Genomic DNA, 27,945 nt, shown 5'->3' with positions numbered 1-27,945 from the left:
TAAACAGGGTAAACTGCATCCTGAAACATTAAAAACCAGGAATTCCCCAGTCATACCTAAAACCCACTAGTACTTGTAAAAAAATATGCTCCTGAAACCCTAAGAAAAACATGGACTAATTAAACTTTTTATCAGTCAAAGCTAATAACTAAACAAGGTGTTCCAGGTATCCTGAAATTTTAATTAACAAAAATATGTAATTCTCAGAGTATTTTAGATTAGATATTACTGAAGCATTGATATTGATATTACTGAATTCCAAATATACTTCATGGAATAGTCCTAAGGGAATGACATGAAGTGATCGTTTTTTAAAAAGCAGCATCAGCATATAAAATAAAGGAGTCTTAGAGATCAATCAAGTCTTATCCTTTCACAGATAAAATCATAAGCAATGACTGATGCATGGTCACAGATTCTACTCTTCAAAGAAATTCTACTCTACAAAGAAATGCTTTGTATTTTATCATCTCTTATACTTTATTATCCTGAGTACTAATATTTGATGAGCAATAAAGGTTTGTATGTCACATCATAGAATCATCATTCCAGCCATGGCTTCTATTTTAGGCGTGGTGACTGGCACGTGGTTCATTTTTGGATCTCTGACTCAACGTCCTTAAGCCTTAGCTTCCCCTTTAGGAATGGAATTGCTATTGCTCAAATCTCATACCGGAGCTTAATCAACGGTTACAAAGTGGAGGAACAACTAGAAAATCGTAGCCACAAAAACTAACCTAGGAGCAGTGCAGCTAATTAAATCTCCAAATGATCAGCCTTGCTACTCACTGAAAAAGGTGATTCAGTGCAACAACAAATCCAAAATCACTGAGGCAACAACTTAAGAGTAAGCTATGACGTGCCCTGAAAGTAAATTTCTTCCTCAGGGTAAAGTCATAATATAAATAGATGCCATTTTCATGTACTTTTAAATGAACTACAACATGCAAATGAAAAATAACTAGCAAAGAAAATGGGATTGGGTGTCTGTGGTTCATGGCCACCAAGAGCCTATAAATGGCTCTGTGAGTAAATGGATCCAGGATCACATGCCCCGAAGCCAGGACCCACTGTTGTTGACACCAGTTGCTGCTATCTCTGGCATCTCCATATAAGGGCACCTGGGAACAAGCAGCAGGGCTGGAGAAGCCAAAGTGTTACTAAATTCTGCATCACAGTAGCTCAACCCTCCTCCCTAACTCTGGTGTGCAAATTTGCTCACTATTCTGAGATTGACCAAAGCAGTATCCTTTTAACGGAGCCTTTTCTAATCCCTTGCACTGAAACATGTAAGTAAATTCATTTTCCTCCAGCTTAGATCACGCTCACAGCTCTTTTTATCATTTAAGAATTCTTTGACCAGCTACAAATAAATATTCCGACAAAAGAGTTGTCTATGAAAAATTGCTTTGCTCTTTATTTTTTCCCCTGGGTGCTCGATATCAAAGCACAGAAATGACACACCGGTATTGCTTGCCACAAAATCCAAATTGTTATAATAGGGTTTAATTCAAAGCTAATAGGAAGCTTTATTGAGTGAGTCATGGTAATTTGTTCTTTAATTCCATTTCAGAGTCAGTGCCTCTTCACATTCAGGAATTAATTTTTTAAATCAAGTCTAAATCATTTCTATCAAAAGTTTAAAGCACAGAGCACATGCAACAAAAAACATCCCAGCCTCAAGAATCATAATTCGGTGTCGGTAGAGTAATAGCATGCAAATTACTTACAAAAAATGTGAGCTTTGACTGCTAGGTTACCAGAAAAGAAAAGAAAGAAAAAAAAATACTATTCAGAAGCAACTATAGTAAAACTTTCTATGAATTCTGTAGTCCTGTCTTTGCCTTCCTTCAGCGAACGGGTGCTCCTACAAGGCCCATAAACCCCGGCATGATGTTGGTCTATATTTAGTGTTAATTTAGCCAAGCAGTGTAAGATTTCCAAATACTTTTTATGCAATGTCTAAGGTTTTTAGAGACTATATTACTGAAACTATGCTTTAAAAAGAAAAAGCCACCATGCCTTGATTCAATTGGTAACTGTTGAGGTTGTTATTGGACCGAAGTTAATGTCCTTATTTGGCTGATGGGACCGGGTAAGCGGACACATTTCTAGCACTTCTGCCACGGTATGCTCCCATATATAAATATCCAGTAGCGGACCGGAGCTGCCATTCTGACAGGACTCCAGACCAACCAGAGGACTGCAATAAAGAGCGACAGAGAAAGGTTGTGATACTAACTGGGATGATGGCACGTCAGAGAACTCCGAGTGCTTCCAGAAGCTACAAAAAAAGATTGCGAGTGGGAGATTGTATGGCTACAGACCCGCTGCAGAAGAGAGAAGCACTGTGTCTCATCAACTTCCCTTTCTACTCAAAGCCTTTATTTATTCTGAGTTTTTATGCATCCGCTTTCTCAGAAATGCCAGACTTTCTCTCATGGGGTTCCCGCACAGGCACGCCAAGGAGCGCCTGCCCTCTGGTGTACATGAGAGGAGCTACAGTGAGGACTGCCATCCTGTGAGTCCCATTCGCAGGCTACAGGGACAAACTATCCTGGCAGGGCACTAAGGGCTGGGCAGTAATCAGATACGCAGTCCTTTCCAAACCTACCTTCCATTGCACATCTAGATGGACACATCTATGGATCTTTGAAACAGTTTGTACGTCAATCAGAAAATGTTTGCTTCACGGAACTTAGGGGAAAGGAATGCCATTTCCTTAAGCTTCATCTGTACCAGGGGACCAGTTCACGGAGGAAGCAATATAACTAGTAACTGTCTCCTCAGAGGTACATTATACATTAAAAAGCTATGCCAAATTTCTTGAAAAATGAAAATGTCTGTTTGCTGTTATATTATCAGCCTGTTTATAAATCTCCTAGCTACCTGATCAGTCTTAAACCATCAAACCTCTGAAGAAACAGCAGCCTCATTCTGAATTTGTACTATGTATGTTTTTCTCACTCCTGTAACCTTACAACCCTATCAGTCCCCCTTCAGGGATGAGGAAAATGTAGCCTAAGCAATTCCTTACCCCAAAGTCTGAATTCAACCAGGGAAAGGGATGAAAAGTTCTTATGGCTTGCGATTAATTAGACTTCTGGAGAAGCACGTGAGAGCAAAGAAAGATGACATACATACCTCATTTTATCTATTACGTACTTGAAAGATCACATCAAGAAGAGTTCAGTCATAAGAAGAAAATAGGTATTCTCACCTGAAATAATCTGGGGGCACTTTTAAATATTTCTTGGTTTTTATTTCAAACACTTTATTTTACCATATCTAGATTCAACTCCCAGGAAATTCAGTAAATGCCATCACAGACTTGAATCATGGATGCTGGTTGCTTCAAAATTAATGCTTGAGCCTCAAAACATTAAGAACTGAGTAGGCAGGGACCATTTTAAATTCCTTTAAACCAGCAAGATTAATCAAGAACCAAGGAATGAACTGGTTCATATGATATGAACTATCATATACCATTTTGTTACTTTTGAGAAAACTCAATTATTTTTATACATTGAAGCCCCAGTAATCCTTGTCTAGCAACTATCTATAAATTTCATGGAGATGTACCCATCCATAAATTTAATATACAGATTAACTCATTTCTCTCTTCTTCCTCCTAAAACCCCATTAAAAAGGCAGAATAGGAATTAAAATTAGAGAACCACAAGAATTAAAATTGGAAGAAATAATACTGAACAAGATTCCAACAAATGTATTGAATACGGAAAAGAGAGTGGTCGTTACCCGCATGTGTAGAACGGCAGAACTCAGGCGGGCTTAGGAATTGGAGGCAAGAATGAAGTATGGAGCTAAATCCAGGGAGGTGATTTCATAAAGATTGAAAAACTGCGTTATAGAAATCTACCCCCCCCCCCACAAATAAATGATTAAGAAATAAAGCCAGAGGCTCAATTCAGCGGTTCTAGTTATTTCATGGGGTTCCAGGACAAAGTGTGTATGTGTGGGTTTTGTGTGTGTGTGTGTGTGTGTGTGTGTGTGTGTGTGGGCAGAGGGTAGGTGAGGGGGGCTGGGCAGGGTCAGGGCCCACCAAAGCACAGTTATCGCTGAATTTTACAACTCTAAGGTGCCTCCAATAACAAAACGAAATAAAAATTGCACATCACAACAGTTTTATTACAATAGAGCGAGGTCTTCAAAATTCTGAATTTGATTTTCTACCTAAAATTTTATATACCAAGCCATATTACCTTTCAGGCATGCAGTAGTCTAAGTAATTGAGCCTCTAGGCACCCATTCCTTCACTGAAGGAAGTGTTCTCTACCAAGCAATCTAAGAACAAAGACACAGGGTCCAGAAAACGTGGACTCCAACCCAAGGGAGGAAAACATATCCCAGGATGATGAAGTCTCAGAAACAGTTGTACATATACATGGATAAGAAAGAAAGTAGTTTAGACTGAAACAGGTATACGGTTGGGCTTTGACCCTGTGGAAAATTGATCTTAAAAAGTTTTACATATTTGGGACTGTTTCGGAAGAATTAGTGATGTAAATGTAAAACCAACACAAAGTGTTGAGAATGGTAAGGAAGCACAGGTAACTCATTCAGGAATGAACATAGAGATATGGCCACTATAATCCAACGATGCCAATTTAAGGAAAAATACCAGAATGAGAAAAAAGGAAAAAGGAAAAATCATCTATCAAATAGGAAGCTGTCAGATGTCTAAACATAGTAAACCAGTAACAGTATAAGCATATTACTTAGAAATCTGAAACCAAGGCCCTAGGAAAAACACCAAAGGCTGAAACGGCCCCTGTGAAATGGAAAAGGATGGAGCAGGGAGCTAACTTTCCCCCTTACAATCCCTGAGGTACCATTCAACTATGTATATACATCATATTAATAAAAATTTTTATTTAAAAATAGTATACATATATGAAATTGAAAATTTACGGGCGATAACTACTTGCAATCGTTTTTCCAGGATTCTGACCTACTTGGGAGCACAAGAAGGTGGCAACAGCGAACTCCGGTTCTGGATTCCGAGGCAGTTTTCCTCTGCACCAAAACTGAGAGATGGGACTCACGCTTGCCGCAGCTACAGGGACTCTACAGGCCAGATAATACGGTTTCAACAAGAAGCTACATCAAACGTCCCAGGAGTTGTTGAGAATGTCGGGGAGGAAGAGCCCTGGTTTGGGAAGAACACCTTCACGGATCTGGGCTCTTCTCTTGTGTACAGGTTACCCCCCCTGAAGCCTCTTATTACTGTTTTCTGCACTAAACCCAAACAAATCAGTAACTAGAATCCCAATGAGGCGCTAAGTATTATTCTACAGTGATATACCCAATGACATTGCTACATTCTTTCACCTATCTTCATGCTTCCAAATATACAAGTGAGTTTTGTCTCTCTCCCCCTATCTAGGTTGGTTATTTTGAACTTTGTACCTCAAACCCATAAATGTTTCTTCTACTAGAAAAGAAGCACTTTTAGTGTGAAAAGATCTTTATTTCAAAATGTAAGACTATAGCAGGTAAAATGTGTTACTGCCCTCAGAGGTCAAGGTTGGCAGCCTTTCTGGCATATGCTGAACTCCTCGTGAACTCCCACTAGCTTTGGTCTCAAAGACCAAATGGCCTTTCAGAGTAGCTCTAAGGTCTCATGCTTCGTCAACCCCAGTGACAGAACTAAAATGATTAGGTCCCATTTAATAATTAAAATATAGCAGAATTCTAAAAGAATTAGCTCCCAAAATTGTATCCAAAACTCACTTGTCTAGTATATTAAGTACTTTGTATATTTACAACATTTTAATCAATATTTTTGGACAACTACAGTATAAGAAATTTAAACTTGGGTGATAGGTTTCCTCATTATGAAATCAAGTACAGTAACATATTTTTGCTCTTCATAAATAGAAATGACCAAACATTACAAATACTTTATTTATGTTTACTGATTATATTTACAGAGAATATTCAATAACCAGAACTCACCATTTGCAATATTGTACATTAAATTATAACCCCTGCTACAAAAGCCATCTATGTTAACCCAAGATAAAAACTATCTCTAGTTTAAATACATTAGAAATTACCAAAAAAAAAAAAAATTAGAAAGTGATCTTCAAGTGCCGAAAATCTAGAAGAATTCTCCAACATCTGCTCTCTTATCTCGACATTTGCTTCGAGCTTTTGTTCGAGCTTTGAAGGCTGCAGAATTATACAGATGCTGAAATGAAGGAAAGGAAAATACAAGTGAATCACTAAAGCTTAAAATATTCTTATATTTTAACATTTTAAAATCGTAACATTTTAAAATCATAAAAATGTTGTCAAATGTGTGTGTAATAGCTACATGCCTTCATTCATTACTGGAAACAATTACAAATGATACAATAACTTTAGAAGGTATTTGGCAGTACATATCAAAGAGTCATAATCCAGCCCTGTATTCCCATGTAAAGATTTCGTCCAAGAAGGGATTCAAAAGAGAAATATATGTAAAGATATTAATATTAAAATACCTAATCATCAATTATGTGGCTATAAAAATGATTAACTATAGTCTATAAAAATATAGTTAAGCACTTCCCACCCACTAGTATGGCTATAAAACAAAAAAAGCCAGAATAAAAAGTGTTGATAAGGATACAGAAATTGGAACTCTCATACACTACTGGTGGGAATGCAAAATGGTTGTCATTGTAGAAAACAGTTTGGCAGTTCCTTACAAAGTTAAACACAAAACTACCCTATGACCCAGCAACTCCACTCCTATGTATATACCTAAAAGAACTGAGAACAGGTGCTCTAACAAAAACATGTACACAAATGTTCACAGTAGCACTATTCACAATGGCCAAAAAGCAGAAACAAGCTAAAAGTTTATCAACTGATAAACGGATAATCACGTGGTGTATGCACATGATGGAGTGTTATTCAGCCACAAAAAGTACTAAAACACTGGGACATGCTAGAATATGGATGAACATTGGTAACATGAGGCTGAATGAAAAAAGTCACACAAAAGGTCACGTTTTAGGAATCTATTTACATGAAATATCCAGAATAGGTAAATGCATGGAGACAGAAAGCATATATCAGTGGTTGCCAGCAGCTTGGGGGGGTGGGGAGGGATGAGAAGGGAATGTTTAATGGATATAAGTTTCCTTTTGTGGTGATGAAAATATTTTGAAACTAAACAGAGATGACAGTTGCACAACATTGTTGAGTATACTAAATGCCCTGCATTGTACACTTCATTTTTTTAATGTTTATTTATTTTGAGAGTGAGAGACAAAGAGAGAGAGAGAGAATGCACACATGAATAGGGAAGGGGCAGAGGGAGAGACAGAATCCCAAGCAGGCTCCACAGGGTCAGCACAGAGCCCGACGCAGGGCTCAAATTCATGGAAGTGTGAGATCATGACCTGAGCTGAAATCAAGTTAGACACTTAACCAACTGAGCCACCCAGGCGCCCCAGTGAATTCTACACTTTAAAATAGTTTATTTTAGGTTATGTGAATTTCACCTCAATAAAAACATAAAAATATAATTAAGGATTTTGGAAATGTTAAGTGAAATTACATTAATTAGTACTTAATGTTACAAACTCTCTGAGCACATGTTTTCTCAGCTTGCAAAATGAATCTGGTACTTACTAAGTAGGCTTAGTTATCTGATACAAAAGACACTGTGTACTGATTCATAACTATAAAAAGTTAACAGAATAAAAGAAATCAAGAAAGGAAAATAATTTCTGTGCTAATAGGATTATAGATAAAAATTATTCATTATAACTCCCGATACTCTAAATAAAGTGTCTACAATTTTAATAAAGCGTCTACAATTTTAATACAGCTATTCTGTGTCTGAAACATCATAAAGCACTACAAGCCCATAGACTCCGCTAAATACCTATCACCTGGTATAATCAAAGCCTCGGTCTACTTTTCTTTGATGCATTGAGTTCTGATGAAAACAAAAACAAAACCTACCCTTTCAAAACGTGAAATCTTCATGGTTTTAAGTGTTGCAGCATCAAGCATCACTGGGGGTCCAAGTTCAAATACATTACGAAGGAATTCATTTGACTTCGGTAAAACAGAAAGGTAAATAAAATCAGGCTCATTATCAAATATCAGCTCTTTTTTACTACATAAAGTGAAATCTGATTAATAGAAGTTATGTGGAGCTTACAAATAAGTACTTGGGTCACTTATTTTCCTCTCTTTATGAGACTAAGTTGTTTCCAATGCCTCGAATCCAAGAAAGTTACATAAGCAAAAGTCGTCTACAAAACTTACAGATGCTCCACCAAAAAGTTGCCTACTTATGAATTCTACTTTAAAAAAAATAAATGCAGCTCTGTACCATGCTGAAAGCATCTCCATATCCAACTAACTTCAAAAGCTCATTAAGTGAACTACATTCCAAAATGCTCCCTAATTTAAAAACAAACATACAGAAAAGAGGTCACTCACACTCACCTGCAAATGGTACTGCATTCCTGAACCAAGAACTTCCTTAAAGGTGTCATAGGTATGTTTTTTGACCCAGCAATCAATATACATACGTTCAGGACCAAATTTAACAGTTTCTGTTGGAAAATCCCGTTCCTAGCCAACAGAAGAACCAAAAATTTTAAGAGGAATGAAGATGGCTTCACAAGATCCTACAGAAACACAATTTCTAAACAGACACATTTACAAGTAAACAATATGGTTTAAACTGCTAACTCCGATACCTCCACCCCTGAGATGTGAACAGACTAGCAAGTATTACCCTAATATAAGGGTACAGAACTTGTCTATTTATAGTAGACTTGAAGGCACAACCAAGTTCGGATAAATACTATTGGCAAAACCACAGTGTTGTGAATGTCTTTAAATTTCAGTAACACTCAACAAACTTGAAGAAAAAAATCAGGTATCTATATTGGTCTACAAATACAGGGTGAGGTGGGGAGAGAGGAGCAGGATGCTGCAAGACAAGTCAGAAGACAAGATGCCCCCACACACCAGGAGTGAAACTGAGAAGAAGCGGGGGTCAACGGAAGGAAGGGAAGATAAATGGAACTGACATAACAGACCAACCAAAAAGTAGAGTACCAGCAACAAGAGGGCTCCAAGGGTCTCAGAGCAGACTTACTAAAAAAATGAGAGGTTAACAAATGGAGTTTAAGACTTCAGAGATGGAACGATTTTTCCAGAAGACAATTTCTAAAGTACAATCATGAGTGGGAATCTAGCGAATCAAGGAAATAAAGGAAATGGAAGTAAAGATCATTGAAACAAATACAGGAAAGGGCCCTCCAAATGTAGAGAGGAGTCACCCAGAACAGGGGCAGAACTTGGGATGAAAAAAAACTGGCTGCTCCATTCTTTAATGAATCAGGATTATGAAAGAGTAACTAGGAAGAGAGCAGCTGATCACCACAGGGACAGAACAAAGGAGATGGAACTTGACCACTTCAATCAGCTCCCCGACATCTACCTAGCCCCCTTCCTTCTCAGCAGACACATTATATAATGTGATAGAAAAGAACATGAAATCTAGACTTACATGGGTGTGCCATTCACTGGCTTGTCATTTTGGCAACTAATTTAACCCCTTTGGGTCTGTTCCCTTGCCTGTAAAGTGGAGCCTTCAATACCTATACCACAGAGTTATGAGAAGTGTTAAGATAAAGCATGTTTGTGAAGCACAAACTGCCTGGTCTGTCACAACAACTGAAAAAACACCCAACAGGGTTCTACTATATCAGCCGTTCTTATTTCAGAAACACTGAGACACCAGGAAAGAGCTCTGTCTAAACTCATCTGCATCATAACCTATTCCTCTCCTAAATCTCTCCGATTCAAGGCAAATCATACTCCTTACATCATACTCTCAATCTATCATCATACCCTCAAACTAAAATTATAAACTTGTATTTTCAAATGCTCCCTTCTCCACTGGTTCCTTCTCCCATAAAGGGAGTATCTAAAACACCCAGCATCTAAAACAAAACAAAATAACAAAACCCTCCCACAATCCAGTGATGGACCCTTTCCCCTTCCAGTTACAGCCACGTTTTTAAAAAGAACAGTCAAATGGGGCGCCTGGGTGGCTCAGTCGGTTAAGCGGCCGACTTCGGCTCAGGTCATGATCTCGCGGTCCGTGAGTTCAACCCCCACGTCAGGCTCTGTGCTGACAGCTCAGAGCCTGGAGCCTGTTTCAGATTCTGTGTCTCCCTCTCTCTGACCCTCCCCCATTCATGCTCTCTCTCTGTCTCAAAAATAAATAAACGTTAAAAAAAAAAAAAAAAAAAAAGAACAGTCAAAACACAACATCTCCACTGCTTCACTTTCCAATCCCCTTCAGTCAAGCTTTCCTGACATCCTTCTACTGAAGCTGCTCTTATAAAGGTCACCCACCAATGACCGAATTGACAAATCCAATGGACACTTCCTTCACTCTCTCTCACTTGACCTATCTGCAGCATGTGGCCCTGTTGATGGCACAGTACAATGGGTTCAAATTCCAGCTGTGCTACTTACTGTTCTTTCTGCCTTTGGTCTCCATTTTTCCTTAAAAAAATAACTGTGTTGCTTAAGTGTTATAATGGAACAGAAATAAGAAAACTTTATATCAAGGCACCTAACGTATTAAATGCTTGCTGATTAAGAAATACATGAGCTTAAAGAAAGATTTCCAGATGAAAAGAAAGGATGGGCAGCAACAAGCACACCTAAAATGGAGAACTCTCCTCTATGGCAGTTTAATCAGCTTCATTGAAAAGATCCATCAAGGAAGCAGGGTCCTTCAGAGAAAGCTGGGTTCCAGTGAAAGTTAAGAAACAAAAACACTTAGCAAGGCAGTGAGGACAGACCTTTCTTCAGCAGGTACACTGAAGCAGAGCTGGAGAAGAGGGAACCCAGGCAAAGGGCAGGGGAGGAAGGGAAATCCTGAGGTGGAGAGGGGAGGGTGGAGAAGGCCTAAGGGGAGAGCACTGCAGGGAAGAATTATGAGGCAAAGAAAGGGCTTTCACTTGTAGGAGGTGCTGGGCAGGGGTTGGGGCACACGAGAGGCCTGTGAAGGCTGGTGTGCACTGTGATCTGGCTTGAGTCTTAGGACAATCAGTGCTGCGTGCTGTGGCTGCTCAGGTCGAGGGGCTTGTCAACAGGGTCTGCTCAGATCCTGCTGAGCCTTAAAATCTTTGATCCAGAAAGGATGCATCAAGACAGAAAATCTAACATCAGGTCTAATCCAGAAAACATAGAACACTCCATTATCTTATCTTTGGCGGTGACATTATCCAAATAGAGGAGTAGTTTGTAGTTATTCAAGAAAATGCCTTGCTTAATTTGGGGACACCACCACACTAAAATTGTAAGATCAAAAGGATCAATTTTTAATATAGATGTCTGCTCGAGCTTGGGGGCTTTTATTTTTCAGATTCTAAAAACCAGAGTAAATATAAAATATTACTATAATGTAGTTAGAGTTAGCATTAACTGGAATGCATAGATCCCTGAAGATCTCTATACTAATTTATACCCTAAGTTTTACTTGGATTAAAATGAACAAAGTTCTTAAGCAGGCTATGCATGAGAATCACTGGATTATTTCAAAACTGGACCTGAATGGGATCTTAGCATCTTTACTTTTTTTAATTACCATTCTAAATTTTCATATACACGCCAGGTTGAAGACTCTGGTGACACACTTATTCTTAAATGAGCTGCCCTACTGGATAGTAAGAACCTGAGATATTTATCCTTTATGTGCAAGAAATATTTCTTACCTGGTCAAACCAAAAAAAAAGGAATAAAAGAAAATGTTAATGACTTTGGTATTCTCCACAGTAAAACTGCCCTTAACCTGCAGTTCCTTTTAACTGTGCCTTCTAATCGAATCCCTGAAGGTTTCTAAATCAATTTATTTGCCAGGTAGATTGAAACAGGTTAGAAGACTGTAGAAGGTACTCAAGTATCAGATGATTTTAAAACATTACTTAAATGCTGGGTTTGTTATTTCAGTTTTTAGCACCTAGGCTTCCTAGGGAGAATACAAAGGTCTTTGCTTAAAAGTACTGACGGGTAGGCAATAATTCACTATTCACAGAGAACGCTGTACTAAATATGTATGTGCTAAGCACCACTGTTTAAATGATGACAAGTACAACAAAGGGAAATACACTTTGTATTTTTTAAACTAAGAAAAAAGTACCTTTATGCATCAAAATGAAATTTGCCTTTGTTTAAAAAATATATATATGTTTTAAAAATACCCTCCAGGCTTAAAATGAGGAAACTATTTTGATCAAAGGTGAAGTTCAACCAACAAAATGACCCTATTGCCAAGTTTAGCCTAAAACAATCTCATTCAAAATGAGTAGGCATTGTAGCATTGAGAGACCTACCTCCACTGCCCTCAGGATGTCTCTGAACACGGACCGCTGCTTTCTCTTGTCCACTTTGGCACGGTGCTTGTTTCCATCTGTAGCCAAAGCCCTAAGCATCTGAGTCAAAGACTCCATGTCTTCATAAAAAAAGTCCTGGTCAGGAAAAACAATTTTAGTTTGTTATTGGGTTCCTTTCCCCCGCCACCACCACCCCAACCTTTCCTAGCGCTAACAAAGAACAGTCCACTGTGGAAATCACCCAGCAGTGGTAAAAGGAGCACCACACATCTTGGAGCTCTTTAGAGATCTTGGCACACAGGCACACATTCACACATTTATAGCATCGTGCGAAAATTTTAATCCAGAAATGGTGACTACAAGATGATACACTACCACTAACCAATTAACATTCCCCTCCCAACTATATCCAGATACAGTCAACAAATACTTATTGTGTTCCTACCGTATTCAAGACATTCCTGGGATTTCAAAGTTCAGTGGAAGTCAGATACCACAAATATCAACACAGCTTCTATCCTTTGGCTCTTCAGTCCCCAAAGCACACAATCCCAGAATTCCAAATATTCTTATTCCCAAAGTACAAGCTATCAGTAATGCTTAAAACACCTAATTTTTTACTCTTCATTTTTCAAATAAGCAAGCATTTAACTCAGGTGTACACCTCATGTACTTAAGTTACTCAAGCTAAGAAGATATTTTAATCCCTTCTGAAGAGAAGCCACAAAACGTACTACTATTTGCTACTGCCCTGATTTGACTGTGAGTTTCCTTGTTATAGTTTAACAATGGCTATACTTTTAAGAAGTACCTTTGAGTGTTTTTATTCCCTATGTACATTTTATAAACACATTAAAAAATGATTCAAAGTTATTTAGCTGACCAAAATTAGAGCAGACACTTAGAGAAGCCAGAAGGTAAACAATCTCCAGTTCCACTTATTAATGGCTGTTTAATATTTTTTGCATTAGCTATAATAATCATTTAACTTGTTCTATTAAAATAAGTAGATCTTATTCTGGATATTCTTCAAATTGTATATATAATTGTTTAAGCTCAAAAAGCATAAATGCAATTTCTTTTAAAGTCTAAAATGAAAAAGATTATTAAACTGGTAGAGATTTTATTATTTAAAATTTATTATTACTGGTGGAAAATTACAACTGATACCCCAACTTTTAAGTACATATTTTCTTATCGTCAATATTTTAGAGATTGTGTATTATTAACTATTTCAACAAGTTTTCTTCAAATGTTCCAAATCAACCTCCTATGTCTGAGTAACTGGAACAATACCTTAAGATTTGCATCTAGAAAATCTACTACCAAAGCTGATGAGGTTTTATTAAAACAGATGAAAGTCATGTTTATCTCTATGTATATAAATTCCAATGAATGTGATGCTTTCATAAAGTTTTACTTGTAGAAACAAGTACATTTCAGACACTGTAAGTTTCCTACTCATTTCACTGGCTACTCATTCTGTTATAGTATTCTCAAAGAAAAATGTATGGAAAACCTTACAATACATATAGGAAAATAAACGAAATTAAGAAAACTCTAGATATTAACTTAACTTGTTTTAAGAACTGAGAACCACTGCTAGTCTGACCCACCGGGGACATTCGGCTATGTTCAGGGACATTTTTGGTTGTCATACCTGAGGAAGGAGCAGTTGCTACGGGCATCTAATGAGTAGAGGCCAGAGATGTTGCTCAACATCCTAAAATGCACAGGACCGCACCCGCACCCTCTTCCCAACAGAAAATTACACAGCCCAACCTACCAACCATACAGACGTTAAGAAATCCCAGTTATTGATCTCTGCAACCGATAAAACTCAATCTAGTTATGGTATCAATCACTGAGTTCAATATAGTACTAACTTGGAAAAAACAAATGTTATATATTGTAGGGAAATGTCTCCAAAACATTCGGGCATTAAAAAGAAAGAAAATATAAAATAAAAACAGTCCATAAACAGCATCCGAAAGCCAACTTATTGGGGCTTAGGGTAACTATATAGTAAACTATATATCCAGGGACAAATGAAAATTGGACTCTTGGGGTACAAATAAACACTTTAACTCCTATCAAATATAAAAAGAAAATAGCAGAATCATGATCACACAAGGGTGTGCGTCTGTTTCTCTCCTGAAGCACTTCCTTTGTCAGGTTAAGCAGGGTATAAAAATGGGAGAATCAAGGAAGGTCTATGCTATATTTTGGTATGTCTTCCAGGGTCAGCATGTTATCTGGCTCCCAAGATCTGTAACTCTGCCTAGTGAACAGTCTCGGTCTTATTGTAAGTTATCCTAGAGAGCTCCTAAAAGGCCACTACTAGACCACTGCCAGAGAGGGGAAGTAATACTCAGTTTAATCAAGAGTTAACAGTAATAGCTACCACTTATACTGTACCTATCGTGTTCTCAACAACCTTATGAGGTAATTACTATTTTATTCTGCATTTCAAAGATACTGATACTGAGGCATAGAGAAGTTGCCCAAATTATCCAACTAGGAAGGGTAGAAAAGAGATCGGAACCTGGGAGTGTGGCTCCAGAGCACACACCTACCTATGTGGTTACAGAGCAAATATGCATAATAAACTAGAGAGAGAGCTCTCACAATTTCTAATTCGCCATGGAAACTTACATTAGCAAAGGCTCTGAATATTTCCATGCCATGCATTTGCTACTAAAACCACAATTTAAATCAGCCTATGTATTCATCAACACTTGGTTTAATTTTTTGAACGCCCTACATCTACTCCTACCCAATACCACAAACTCACTTTCAAAAAGCTTACTTAACAAAAATAGCAAACAAAACACTAGGTTCTATTCTGTAACTCAGTTCATTTTTGTCCTTAGATAGGGACTTATCCAAACATGTTTAATCTGACCTGAGTTCTAGCTCTCTCTATCTCCTACAATTTATCAAACCCGGAGAACAAAGAAGATATGTGAGTAATAAGAAATGTATGTTTACACAATTATTTTAAAAAATCCAACATGTATAATTTAAATTGTATTATTACTTTACTTTTAAGATACACTTCAAAGGAAAAAGCAAAGAAATTACCATTTATAGCCAGTAGAGTAAAAGAAAATTAAAAAACTGGGACATCTGGCTTCTATGCCTTGAGGTTAAGGAGCCATTAAGTAGCTCAATAAAATTAAATTGATTGCTAAGCTTGAGTCCAATTTCTCCTAAGTACATTCATTCGCTGACAGCATTAATAGCTTCTTTCCATTCTACCTGCTAGCTTTCAAAAAAAAAAAAAAAGGCAGGGGGAGGTTAGAGGAAGCCTAACAAAGACACTTCCTAGATAGAAGTTTTAAGAGCCTAAAACATTGTTTTGGGGTTTTTTCCAGTTTATTTTTATTTATATTTTGAGAGAGAGAGAGAAAGAAATCAAGTGGGGGAGAGGCAGAGAGAGAAAGACAGAATCTAAAGCAGGCTCTGCACTGTCCGTGCAGAGCCCGATGCAGGGCTCAAACACACAAACCATGAGTGCAAGATCCGAACTGAAGTCAAGGTTAGATGCTTAACCAATTGAGCTACCCAGGCGCTCCAAGCCTCAACATTATTTTTAAACATAGGACTAGAATGAAATGTGAAGAACAAAGGCGACAGAGATATTATTAATCCTATTTGGAATTATTCACTATTAAACAACACATTTAATTCCAGAAAAGGTTTCATTCCAGAAGTATAGTTGTTGTCTTTACATTAAAGAGCACCTAGTAAGTAACCAAAGGTTCACAACAGGGGATACAAACTAGGGTGCCAAACATCCCAGTTAGCCAGAGACGAGAGGTTTCCTGGAACACAGGGCTGTTAATGCTAACCTTAGAACAGTATCAGGCAATCCAGTAAAGCTGGTCACCTATCACAAAATACCTTTGAGAGCCAAATTGAGTAACAACATGACAAGCAGACAGTGGATGGGGAACTACAAAGCACATGTCCCAGTCTAAAGGTCCATGCTTGTTTCCAGCTTTGGCTTAGAGAAGTTAAACAACAATGATTAAATTTATCTGATCCCAAACCTATGTTGACTTAGTATTTCATCCACTTGTCTGACATTTATTATAAGGCATCCATGCCTGAATCACCTGGATGTGTCCCGTGCCTGAGAAATCCAAGCAGTTCCAAACAGATTGTAGTAAACAACTTTCTCCATGGTAACAGTGCCCCTAAACTTGAGTTCTATAGACAGCAAGGGTAAGTGCAATAACGCTCAAATGTTGCTCTACCAACCCCTACTGGTTTATGCTCTTAAAACTTGTATCATCACTGCCAAGAAGCAGGGCAATCAATCACTTGGTTTTCAAGCTGGTCATACTCCGAAGTTATCATCTAACTCTTAATTATGAAGATAATGATAGAATCACAGTCCTTGTGATATAATATTTTTTTCTCTATTCATCAAATACTTACACTCTCCATCCCTCTGGCCAATTCAAACATAAGTGCCAAAGATTCACCAGCAGCTATTCTCATGTTTACATCATCAGAAGACAGGAGGCTTGGAAGTTTATGGAAATGCCTAAAAAACAGTTAGTCATTACTATGTGAACACAGCCAATCATGTCAACGTATGTTTTCATAAAATATGAAACAAAGAATACATACATCTCAAGCTTTTTCTTCACTTCACTGATCGGGCATATGGTCAACAATAATGTCCATGCGAGAAGCGAGCTGATGTGAAGCACTGTATTAGGGGTGCTGCAAATAACATTAGTGTCTTTCTCTTTGAGGTAGGACTTGGTGAAGACATTTTCCAAACATTCCAGAGTTGAATACAGCTCCTAATGCATAAGAACATTAAATAAGGTAACCATCTTAAATTTGAAACGAGCAAATAACTGGGTCAAAGGTTTTCTACTTACAGTAATGTCATCTGTAGCTATAAAACAGCAAACACCAAAGCAAGTTGCACACTAAAAAAAAAAGTAAATATAGATATTAATGTTTGTAATTTTCTTACTATTTCTGTATCTTCCTGCTTTTATAATTCAATGTGAAAATTTTCTTAACTACATGACTAGAATGTTCCCAAGCAGAGTATAAAAAGAGAGAATATAGAATCAAGAGTTAAGGGAAGTGGATTTCAGCTCAAACTATGCTACCAAACTGAGAGTATGGTTAAGTTCTTCTCTTTCTCTCAGTTCTTCCATTAATCCAGCAGATAGTTTTCAAACTTCCAACTCCAACTCAAAGAAAGAGATGAAGTTTGCACATTGGAGATTAAGAAGCCTACTCTACTAAAAACGTTTAAAATACATTAAGTTTGTTACAAGGCTTTTAAAACCATTTATGTTCATTTGTTTTTACATAGACTCTACTATGAAAACTTCCAAAAGAAATCATTTTTCCAGAAATAAGCACAGTAGGAGCAGAAATCTCCTCCAGTTTAATAACTCTCCTTGAACTTCCGCTTAAAGAAGGATCTCATTAATCCAGATCCCATTGTTTTCCAAGTATACTGAAAAGCGGTCAGGAATCCTGTAACTGCCTTTTGTTAAGGGGGGAAAAGGAACGATATAGGACTACAAAGGTAAAGTTACTTAATAAAATGGACTCGGAAGACAAAACATATGCAACCATGTGCTTGTAGCATAAATGGGAGCCATTAATTTTCAGAACACTGCTCTAACAGATCATATGAAAACAATTTATGACTTATGACATTTTATTATTGTCCACTTCCCTTTTCTCCACGTTTTCATTAAAATTCTCATGTTGTTCCAAGTGCCACTAAAGCATTAAGTCTTTAAAGTCACCATTCGCACACCCAGGTTTCAGTTAGTTTGGATCTGGTAGCATAAGGACACTTGCGGCATTGATCTGCTTTGTGTCACTATTTTATTTTCATTATTTCACCCTGGTAAAAATTGGACATTGCTAAAGTTAAAAAGTAATCTAGGTATTATTCTCAGTAACAAAAACTTTCAATCTGTAATCCCTTGTCCTGAGCAAGCAGCACAGGCCAAGCCCCATCTCTCCTTTCGCTGCCTCAAAGAGAAAAAAGGTATATTAACAATTAGAACTGCCTACATCCCTCTGCTAATATAAGAACTGTCAAGGAATTTTTTAATTCACGGCAAGCATCAAGCATATTTTTTAAAAAAATGACAACAAACTCATGCATGATGAAAATTAAGACATCGCTACAAGTACCCACCTAACAGGGTTTTCTGTCAAACATTTCAAAAACACCTCTCCAGTCCTGCATGACTTAAAAGTTGCATGAAACTACCCAAAAAGGGGGCAAAGAATGTCAACAGCATAAGCTTGTACAGCCATTTTGGGATCACTAAATGCTAGAGAGCAGAGATTCCTAGGAAGTCACCAAAATTCGATTTCTTTGCCTCTGGGGGAAACAGCCTCACTATACCCGGCTTCCATACAGCTGGTAGACCAAGGAACTGGCCGCTAAAGGGATATGCTCTGGCCTGAGCATATGTCCTCTTTTTCCCCTTCCAGCTACCATAGCTGCCATATGGAGGACCTAAAGGTAGGGCAGAGCCACAGGGTGGATGGATAACCAGGGTCTCTGACTACTTACTTACACAGTGACATGAGCAAGAAACTTTTATTAAGCCACCAAGATTTCAGGGTTTATCTGATATAAAGATCAATGTCAATTACTTTAAGTAATATTAAAGAGAAAGCTTGAAAACTCACTCTTAAAAGTATTAAAAACTTGAACTGGTTCTCGTTAGGAAAACAGCTTACGATTCAAATCTACTAAGATTAAATTCTTATGATGCATTAAGATTCTTAAGATCCATTAAGATCCAAATCTACTTTCTAAACTCAGAAAGATGTTTGTGATAATCACTTAAGCATACCAAAAACAAACAAAAAAAAACAATTTGAAGTCAACTGTTATAAGTGATAAATTTCAAACAATTAGAGAATGAAAGTTTTTCAAACCCCAAAACTAGATGAGGATCTCACAAGTTACAGATTCCTACATCAACCCAAATCCACCCATGGAAATAGAGCATTCAGCTTTTCACAAGGACTTGTCGGCCACACCAAGCCAATTTTTTTAACACCTATTACATTTCTTAAGAGTAAAAAATAACCACCCAACAAACACTGTTAGATCACTTCTTTAAGTTCCAACCAAAAAACATTTTTTTAATGTTTTATTATTTAATGTTTTATTCTTGAGAGAGAGCACAAGCAAGAGCAGGGGAGGGATAGAGAGAGAGGGGAACAGAAGAATCGAAGCAGGCTCTGCACTGACAGCAGCCAGCCCGATGTGGGGCTCAAACCCAAGTCGAGGTCAGACACTCAACAAACTAAGCCATGCAGGCACCCCTCAAAATTACTCTTCAATCATCCTAAGTAACCCAATAGAGTATTCCCTATTAGTGTATGACCTTCAATTTCAAAGGTGTAGAAATCTATCTGGGCTATTCTATGGCATCAAAGAAAATTTAAGAAAACAATTGTTATGCTAAGTCTGTTCACTCAAACTAAAAGACAAATGAAAATAAAATGTTAATTACAAACCTGCTAGTTTAAAAAATCTAACTTTCCTAGATCATTCATCAGAGTCACTGGCTGTCACGCCTAGATAAATTTATAAACTAAAAAAATCACATACTTACAGTTTGCCTAGCCTGGATACTAGCTGTTCCATCACAAATTATTTTCTTTAGGATTGGTCCAAGAGTTTTCAAAACTTCTTCACTTTCGATCCCAGGGCCCAACTGAATACACAGAACAGATGCTAGTGCTGCAGCCGCACGCTGCTCATCACTCTTACCTACAGAAAAAACAACGGTGCAACCGTGAAAAAAATGACTTTGAGAAGACTACCTTATTAAGACAGCCATTTCCCAAATCTGTACAATTCCAGAATATCATCTACCATTTACAAAACCCATAGTACATTCCAAGTTTTGACCTGAGCAGCACCCTAGTGAGCTCAAACTCTGGGAACAGACCTCACTCAAATCCTATATCCACACCACTTACTAGCCAAATGACTTATTCTCAAAACATATTTCGTCAGCAGTAAAATGGAGATCAATATCTATCTTAAGCAAGTACTATAACAAAACGTGTTCTGTTTTACAAAATAACGTGTTTCAGCTGATTTGACCTTCCAAACCTTTCATGTACTCACAGAACTGTGCTCAGGTAGCCTCTGCATTAATCTCTGAAGCATTTCAGATGTACACAGCCCGTGAGAAAGCCTAAACCTTCAGGGTCCCCCCTGCCCCATCCCAATTTTTTAAAAATAAACAAGGTTAAAACCATACAAAAACTACAGACACCAAAGGGTTTGGGCAGATTTTAAATGCAAATTACTACCTGCCAAACAAAAAAATTATAAAATAAGCAGACTGGAATGGAATTTTTAGAAGTCATCTAATCCAACTATCATAGGAAAATAGTTTCAATGTAAACACCTCTATAAAAGCCTTTGTAACATCTCAGAAAAGCGGGCTCTGCTATCAACTATACCACTAAGAAGTTATATATAACCTTAGACCAATCTCCCATTTCCTAGGCCTTTATTCTGTACAATGAGAGAGATGGAATGGATGAAAGGTTTCCAAATACCCATTCATTGACAAAGCTTTCACGTAAGGTAAATGAGAAAAACAAAGACATAAAGCTAATAAAGCTCACTCAATTTAAAAGAGCATGTGGGCTTCCCACATTCTGGTGCTAAAAATATTTTGTTAACAAAGAGATAATGATGAAGAGTCATTATCCTCACAATGTCCTCACTTGGCAAAATAATTAAGCTGGCAGCCCCAAGTCTTTTTAATTTTGGTGGTTCCTAAAGCTGAAGTCTGGTGATACTAGATTTCATCTTTAATGTCTCTTCTTCATTCTTTTTTTTTTTTTTTAATTTTTTTTTTTTTAACGTTTATTTATTTTTGAGACAGAGAGAGACAGAGCATGAACGGGGGAGGGGCAGAGAGAGAGGGAGACACAGAATCGGAAACAGGCTCCAGGCTCTGAGCCATCAGCCCAGAGCCTGACACGGGGCTCGAACTCACGGACCGCGAGATCGTGACCTGAGCCGAAGTCGGACGCTTAACGACTGAGCCACCCAGGCGCCCCTCTCTTCATTCTTAAAAGTTCTAGGATTACAACAATATGAATTCCAGAATCTCTACTACAAAGTTCTAGAATTCAAATATCCCAAGGAATATCCTAAAAATGATGTCATCTGCAGGTATGATTGATGTTTTAAGTGCATGCAAGGGAAAATGAGCTACGTGATTATAATACTTTTTTAATTTCAGAAAGATGAAGTGGGATGGTTTTTTTAATAATGGCTTTTGTTGACATCTGACACAAGCTTTCAAGACTTTCTTCTTTGAGAATGGCAATTACTTCTTGCAATACAAAAAAAGGATGACAATCCACCACAATCCTAGTGTTAAGCTGTCTATTACATAAATAAAAACAAAGTTTCTAACAAGTCTCATTTTGAATTTGAATAAGCATAGTGTGTATTCCTTGACACCTAAAGTTAAAAGAGTGAGCCAGTTTTCTATTTCCATTAACAAAGGTTACTGCCAAGAGGTGGCAAATTCCTTTTTAGTTCTGTGACTCTGACTCAAAAATAAGGACAGTACCTTTTTTCAGGCAGCGTTCAATGCTGTCAGTCAAAGTCATTCTTCTTTCCAGAATAAATTCATAAAGCATTTTTGAAGCCAGTGCATTTTTAATACCTTCAAGAGCTGCCTGCCTGGTCTTCGCACTATTTAAAACAAAATCAAAGATCCAGCTGGAGTGTACCATAGGTCAATGACTTACAAAAACTCCACTAGTCCCCTCTACATTTCTATTGACAGACTTGTAAATCATTTTCTTATGTAACTGTCATCAAGCTCTAACCATTTTTCAATAATTTAATTTTCATATACAATTCATCTTATTACACAAAGATGTTAAGCTGCTTTATAGAACATTTTTCTGCTTATTCATCTAATAACCACAAGTTTAAATGACCATATAATATTTTATAGTTTCAATGTGCAAGACATGTTCTCTTGTAGTACATATTTAAGTAAAGTTACACTTTTTTTTTCTTTTAACACTTTTATTACAAAAGTCTAGAGTTCATGTTTGCATCTCCAGGGCTTTTTAATTCTGTGTGTTGTAAGTCAACTTTAGAACTACTATGAAATAAGAAAACTTAGCTTTGCTATTTTTCATGTAGGCAACAAAATTAGTGGACAAGAGGCTTAAAGCCGGGTTTAGCTGTTCTTTAAAGCTGAAAATTAACTGTTAATCCAATGAATCCATTTCAATTATAATCAAATACAGTTATGTGCTATTATGCTAGTATAATGACTAATCCGAGTCCATCTAAAGTCTACTGGTATGTTCCTATCCACATTAGAAGTCCAAAGGAACAAAAAACATTAAAACATCCAAAGTAAACAAATCAAGATCAGAGAAGTTCAGAGAAGTAGATACAATATACACGGTGGCTGGCCAGAATCCCTGACATAGAAAGAACAGTTTCCAGTAGTTCCTACCTCTTATCCAGGGTCAGGTCAATGAATCCCTTCAATTTGTACTCTACGTCTTCTTGAGTTCCTTCCTCATCAAGGACTTCTGGTCCTAAAATAATATAAACTAACCATTGTAATTTAAGTTAAAAAAAAAAAAAAAGCAGATGGGGAACGGTGATAGTATGCTTTAGCTATAAGAATTCTTCCACCTAAAACATCCTTTATCTAAAGTTTCAAATTTAAATTTAAAACTCATACCATCTTCAGCAAAGCTGGAAGGATCGCTGTAACCACTGCAATGGCTCATTGTTTCAATCGATGCATCCTCATCACTAAAAGGTTGAACATTTCGATGCTGGCCACCTATTAGGTAAAAGAGGGTCAAAGGAGATGACTGTGTTGCCATATATACAAATATTTAAGTTGGGAATTTTAAAATTTACTTAGGAAAAATCCATTAATAAAAACCCAACCTTACTTAGGTGAAGAGATGATTATACTACAAAAAACATACTAAAATATTCCTAAAATAAGTCAATTCACCTGTTTTTCAGACCACCAACTGTTTACAATCTACATCAATTTCAGAAATGTCAAAAACTGGTATTATGGACGAAAAAACTATTTCCAAACATGACATTAAATCATGAAGACGATGAAAATAGATCCAGATAGAGTATGAGATCATAGATCCTAAGAATAAGAAAAGTGTATTTTTCAAGGAGAATGACTGAGCTTAGTGAACAAATATGACAGTAAACAAACATGGTAAATGGATTAATTTTTAGGTTACCTGCCACATGAGGAAGAATTAAGACATTAAGGAATGGTAGTTTTAAAGAAAACGAGTTAAGAGGGAAAAACAGAAGTAAAATAGAAATTTTGGTATTTAATACAAAAGCCTGTTATATAGTTCACCTCTAAATAAAGGTTAACATATCCAACACTTTAAAAATATCAGGGCTGTTACTAGAAAAATCTTTTTTAAAACTAGGATCTCTCCTCAAATTAACTTAAAAAAAAAATAAATCCATAGTTAAGTGGGGTTTTTTTGGCAGGAATTTGATATTAATAAAAGTACTGCCCAATCATGAATTACACTGAGCAGTGAATCAAACTACATCCCAAATTCTGCCCCCAAAATGACTCTAAGTCACCTGATTTCTTTGAGCCCAAGTTCCCTTATCAGTAAAATTAAAGACTGCACCAAACATCACCAGGTGCATATGTTCAAGATATTTACCACCTTAAGAAAAGTTGTTGTTGTTGTTGTTGTTGTTGTTTAAATCCTCTCTGACTAAAACTGCTAAATTTAGGGTTTTTTCTAGAGTTTTTTTTTTTTTAATCAGAACAGAGATTTGCCTGATTTTTAAATCAATATAAAGTGGCAAGCGGCCTTCAAATTTGCTTGCTATCCCAAAGGAATAAACTTTGCCAATCAAAGTAGGAAAGCATAAAGAATAAGCAGTGAAGCCAAGATACCACAACATATTAATCAGAGTCCTTACGGCAGGAATAAACAAACACATAAACAAGGATCTATGACATCATTCTCTATTTCTGGATCTATCTTCATTGTCTTCATGATGTGAAGTCATGGCTATGGTTGAGAGTTATCTGAATACTAACATTTATTCAACAATTCGTATTTTTTTCCTTTTCATATTCAGTCTATTTCTAAACTGCCAAGAAACGTATTCTATACAACATTTACCCCACTCTTTCTCTAAGTTTCAATCAGTTTCCAAGACTCCAGGGAAAGAGAAGTTAAAGAAAAACCAAGAAAAAGAACCATGTATGAATGCCTGATATCTAGATCAAACTCACCCACCTTGTGTTCCCAAGTAATTTTAATTAAGTAGCACTCTAGACACATATAGTCCTTATTTCTTAGGGGGCTGACTTACAAGGTTTTGTTCTTTCACCAAAAAAAATGCTCTCTTCAAATTAAGTGCTATAACTAGTATGCATACTTGTCAATTTTATCAGCTTCCTAGAACTTTGCATGAACTTAGAATTTAAATGGGCAACCAATTAAAGTGATAGAAAAGTTGGTTATCTTTTAGTTGTACATGTTAAAATCTCATCTGAATTCCATCTCTTCTAGGTGTCATTTAAAAATACCAATAAGTAAGTGGCTTATAAATTAGTACAAGTTTGTGACAACTTTTTATCTCTTCTATTCGATTATTATTTATTCACTTGAGTAATACATTCACATGGAATCAAATTAAGGTTTTAAAAAAAGTAAATCCCACCTGCATACTCCATTTATCAGAGGTGAGCACAGTTAACAAGTTCTAGAGTAAATTTCCAAAGACATTCAAAACATGTACAGTTTTATAAACTAATCAAATAATTCTTTTCCACTTACTTAAACATGCTAAAATTCAGTGTTTAAATATACTTTTTTTTTTCCCTGAAAATAATCAGGCTGATTAAAGATCAGGAAAGAGCCTAGAGGTAAAATTTGAAAGGCAATCCTCCACTGCCACTTGAGGTTATTCTGCTAGTACCACGAAGAAAGGAAGCTTAGACAGGAAGTTTCACAGGGAAAAAAAGGTTTGTTTACGATTCAAGGAAGCCATTAGTAACATCGTTACAAATTTTAAATGACTTTGGCTTGCAGCTCTGCACCATTTATTCCATCAACAAAAGTCAAGCTTAAAGGAGAATAAACTAAGAGCCTTCCAGACAGAATTGATTTACTTCAGAGGAGGAAAAGGTTAACAACAGAAAAGTACAGAGGTATCCTCAACTGACACAGAGCAATCATATGCCACACCAAACTAATTTTGTACTTTACATCTTGATCAAAAATGAATTTCACGAATATCGAAGGGATACAATCAAAATAAAGAGCGATATGAAGAAAAAAATTGCACTTATAACAATCCATTCCTATTGTCAATTATTAAATGTTTAATACATGAACACGAGTTTTCGTGCTGCTATAAATCCTATATGAAAGCGCTTTAAATGCTAGTTTCCAATCATCCTTCTTGTTAACAAGAAAATTGGGCTATTCAGTAATGAACAAAGGCGTATCATTCTGTGGGTCGGATTTGCAACTCTGTCGACAAATACATAACGGCTGGTAGTTCCGATGGGATAATGTCTGAGAATATTCCAGTATTTAACTTCAAAATCTCCATCAAAAAATTGACTTCACCCAATTTAACTTAATACTCGATTTGAGTTTAGTGGTGTCTCGTAGGACTTTCCGCTTTGAAGTCCTTTATTCTTACCCCTATAGTTACTAGCACAGAATCATTAATTCATTGAAGCACCTACCCATTCAGGAAAAGCTTCAACTTTGCTGTGAGAACACAAAAACCCAAACTTTTGGCCAACTGCAATCAGAGCTCCTCGCCACCCCGCCTATTCCGGCCTCAGAGCACAGAACCTATAGAACGCAGCACAAAGGAGAACGCGACTTCTGCCCCGGGGAGGAGGTCGCCTGGACCGTCTGGCCACAAGAGGAGGAGGGGGCTCGGAATTTCTGCAGGTGCCAGTCAGGGGTAGGAATAGAGCCTAGGCTGGGACAGTGGCCCCAAGCCTCCTACGCCTGCGCCCAGCCAGATGGACACGCGGGATGCCCAGGAAGGCAGCGGAACGGGATGCCACACGTGCGCCTCTGCGTCACGTCGGCCCCACAGCTCAAGGTCCAGGCCTCGTGACGCAAGAACCCGGCCAAACCCGCCGGACGTTTAGCATTCCCGAGAACTCCATGTTGGAGTCTGGGGGTCAAAGACGACCACTGACAGCCCAGACGCAAATCCTAACTCGACCCCACCCTCCGTCAGGGCGAGCTCTGAAGAGCAAGCACCAGCTTCTGAAAACAGTGCCTCTCCCGCCCAGCAACCCTTCACCCCCGACTCCGACCCACTCTCAGACCCTAGGACCTATTCGCCCCCCTCCCCGCCCCCACGGCCGGTGCCTAAGAGTTCGGCTCGAAAGCCAGATCCAAATCGCGCGAGGTACTGTCGCCAGGGCATGCTGGGAATTGTAGTTCGCCAGCCAACTAAAGCGCCCAGCCAACACAAATGTCTAAAGGGAAGGAACTACAAATCCCAGGCTGCCCAAGGCTAAGAGACTCGCTAGTCCGGCCGGCAACTGGGATGCCGGCGACGGGGATACCCCCTTACCTGCTGTCGCCGCCGTCGCTGCAGCTGCCCCTGAGCCGCTGCCACCACTGCCACCGCGGTGGGGAGTATTCCGCTTCTTATTCTTCGGCATCGTGGGACGCCCGGTGCCGCCTAAACTCAGGGCTTAGCAAAGATCAGCCGATGGAGCTGCACTTTTTACTCGTGCGTCTGTGTGGAAGGCGGCTAAGAGGCGAGTCTTCAGCTAACAACAGAGGCGAGAAGCGGCGGGGGTAAGAGTGGGCGGTGGCAGCAGCAGAAATCCCGGTGAAGAGCTGTGATCGGAAACGATACATGTTTCTCTCTAGCGCGGGAGCTAAGGCGGGGCGGGCTGGGCCACGACGCCTTAAGTAGCAAGACCGCCGCCTGTCGTCACCATATGTGGGCAGGACTCGAACACCCAGTAACCAATCCGTATAGATCTCCCGACCAGAGTCCTACCTCCGGCGGCTGACGGATCCTGACTACCAATCCCATGTCGCAAGTCTTCCGGCAGCGCCCAGGGAGTGACTCTTAGCTACCGCACTTAATTCTGGGAAATGTAGTAGGCCTTTGGGGCCGGGGAGGGGTTGGCCTTCTGTCTCCTCCCAACGGGCTTGCCTCCCACCTCATGACCCCTCCCCTGCTTCCCAGCAGCCCCGCCTTGGAAGAGACTGAGTTGATCGTGGGTGATGAGCAATGCAGGGAGTATGCATGATGACGACGGCCAGCTTCCAACTGGGAGCTACGCAATCAGCTTAGCTCATCTTTCTCCAGAGGCTGGAGTTCTTCTGTTTAACCTTTACCCTGCTTCTCTGCAGTCTCGCTCGGGCACAGCCATACCCCTGCTCGAGAACACCCCCAAGGTTTTAGTTGTTGGATTCGTTTAGCGATCACCAATATCTATCATTGAGC

General features: G+C 38.2%; 1 protein-coding gene across 2 annotated transcripts; it reads right to left on the bottom strand.

Moving 5' to 3' along the window:
• Positions 1–1,417: 1,417 nt before the first annotated feature.
• IFRD1 (interferon related developmental regulator 1) lies at positions 1,418–27,615 on the bottom strand. Of its 2 annotated transcripts, none has more exons than XM_042922462.1 (12): positions 27,055–27,615; positions 23,165–23,269; positions 22,931–23,015; positions 22,022–22,146; positions 20,030–20,187; positions 17,294–17,344; positions 17,034–17,212; positions 16,839–16,947; positions 12,393–12,527; positions 8,476–8,604; positions 7,984–8,079; positions 1,418–6,214 (listed from the first exon to the last, which is right to left on the bottom strand). In XM_042922462.1, exons 1-12 carry the CDS (start codon positions 27,143–27,145, stop codon positions 6,125–6,127), a joined length of 1,353 nt encoding a protein of 450 aa, XP_042778396.1. In that variant the 5' UTR covers positions 27,146–27,615; the 3' UTR covers positions 1,418–6,124. The 2 variants fall into 2 exon arrangements, with proteins under 2 accessions (XP_042778396.1, XP_042778406.1); XM_042922472.1 differs by lacking the exon at positions 27,055–27,615 and adding an exon at positions 26,201–26,953.
• Between the last annotated feature and the right edge of the window lie 330 nt (positions 27,616–27,945).

This window comes from Panthera leo, chromosome A2 (genome assembly GCF_018350215.1).
Source record: "Panthera leo isolate Ple1 chromosome A2, P.leo_Ple1_pat1.1, whole genome shotgun sequence".
Classification (NCBI taxonomy): domain Eukaryota; kingdom Metazoa; phylum Chordata; class Mammalia; order Carnivora; family Felidae; genus Panthera; species Panthera leo.
The sequence above is the reverse complement of the archived record's forward strand: the minus strand, read 5'-3'. Positions and strand labels throughout refer to the sequence as shown.

Excerpts from the sequence above, each read along its gene's own strand:
- IFRD1 (XM_042922462.1), bottom strand. The coding sequence starts at position 27,145 with ATGCCGAAGAATAAGAAGCGGAATACTCCCCACCGCGGTGGCAGTGGT. Across the intron at positions 16,948-17,033 it reads GTGAAGAAAAAGCTTGAGAT|GCATTTCCATAAACTTCCAA; the intron begins GTATGTATTCTT and ends ACTGTTTTTTAG. Across the intron at positions 12,528-16,838 it reads TGGCCAGAGGGATGGAGAGT|GACTTTTTTTATGAAGACAT; the intron begins GTAAGTATTTGA and ends TTTCCTGACCAG.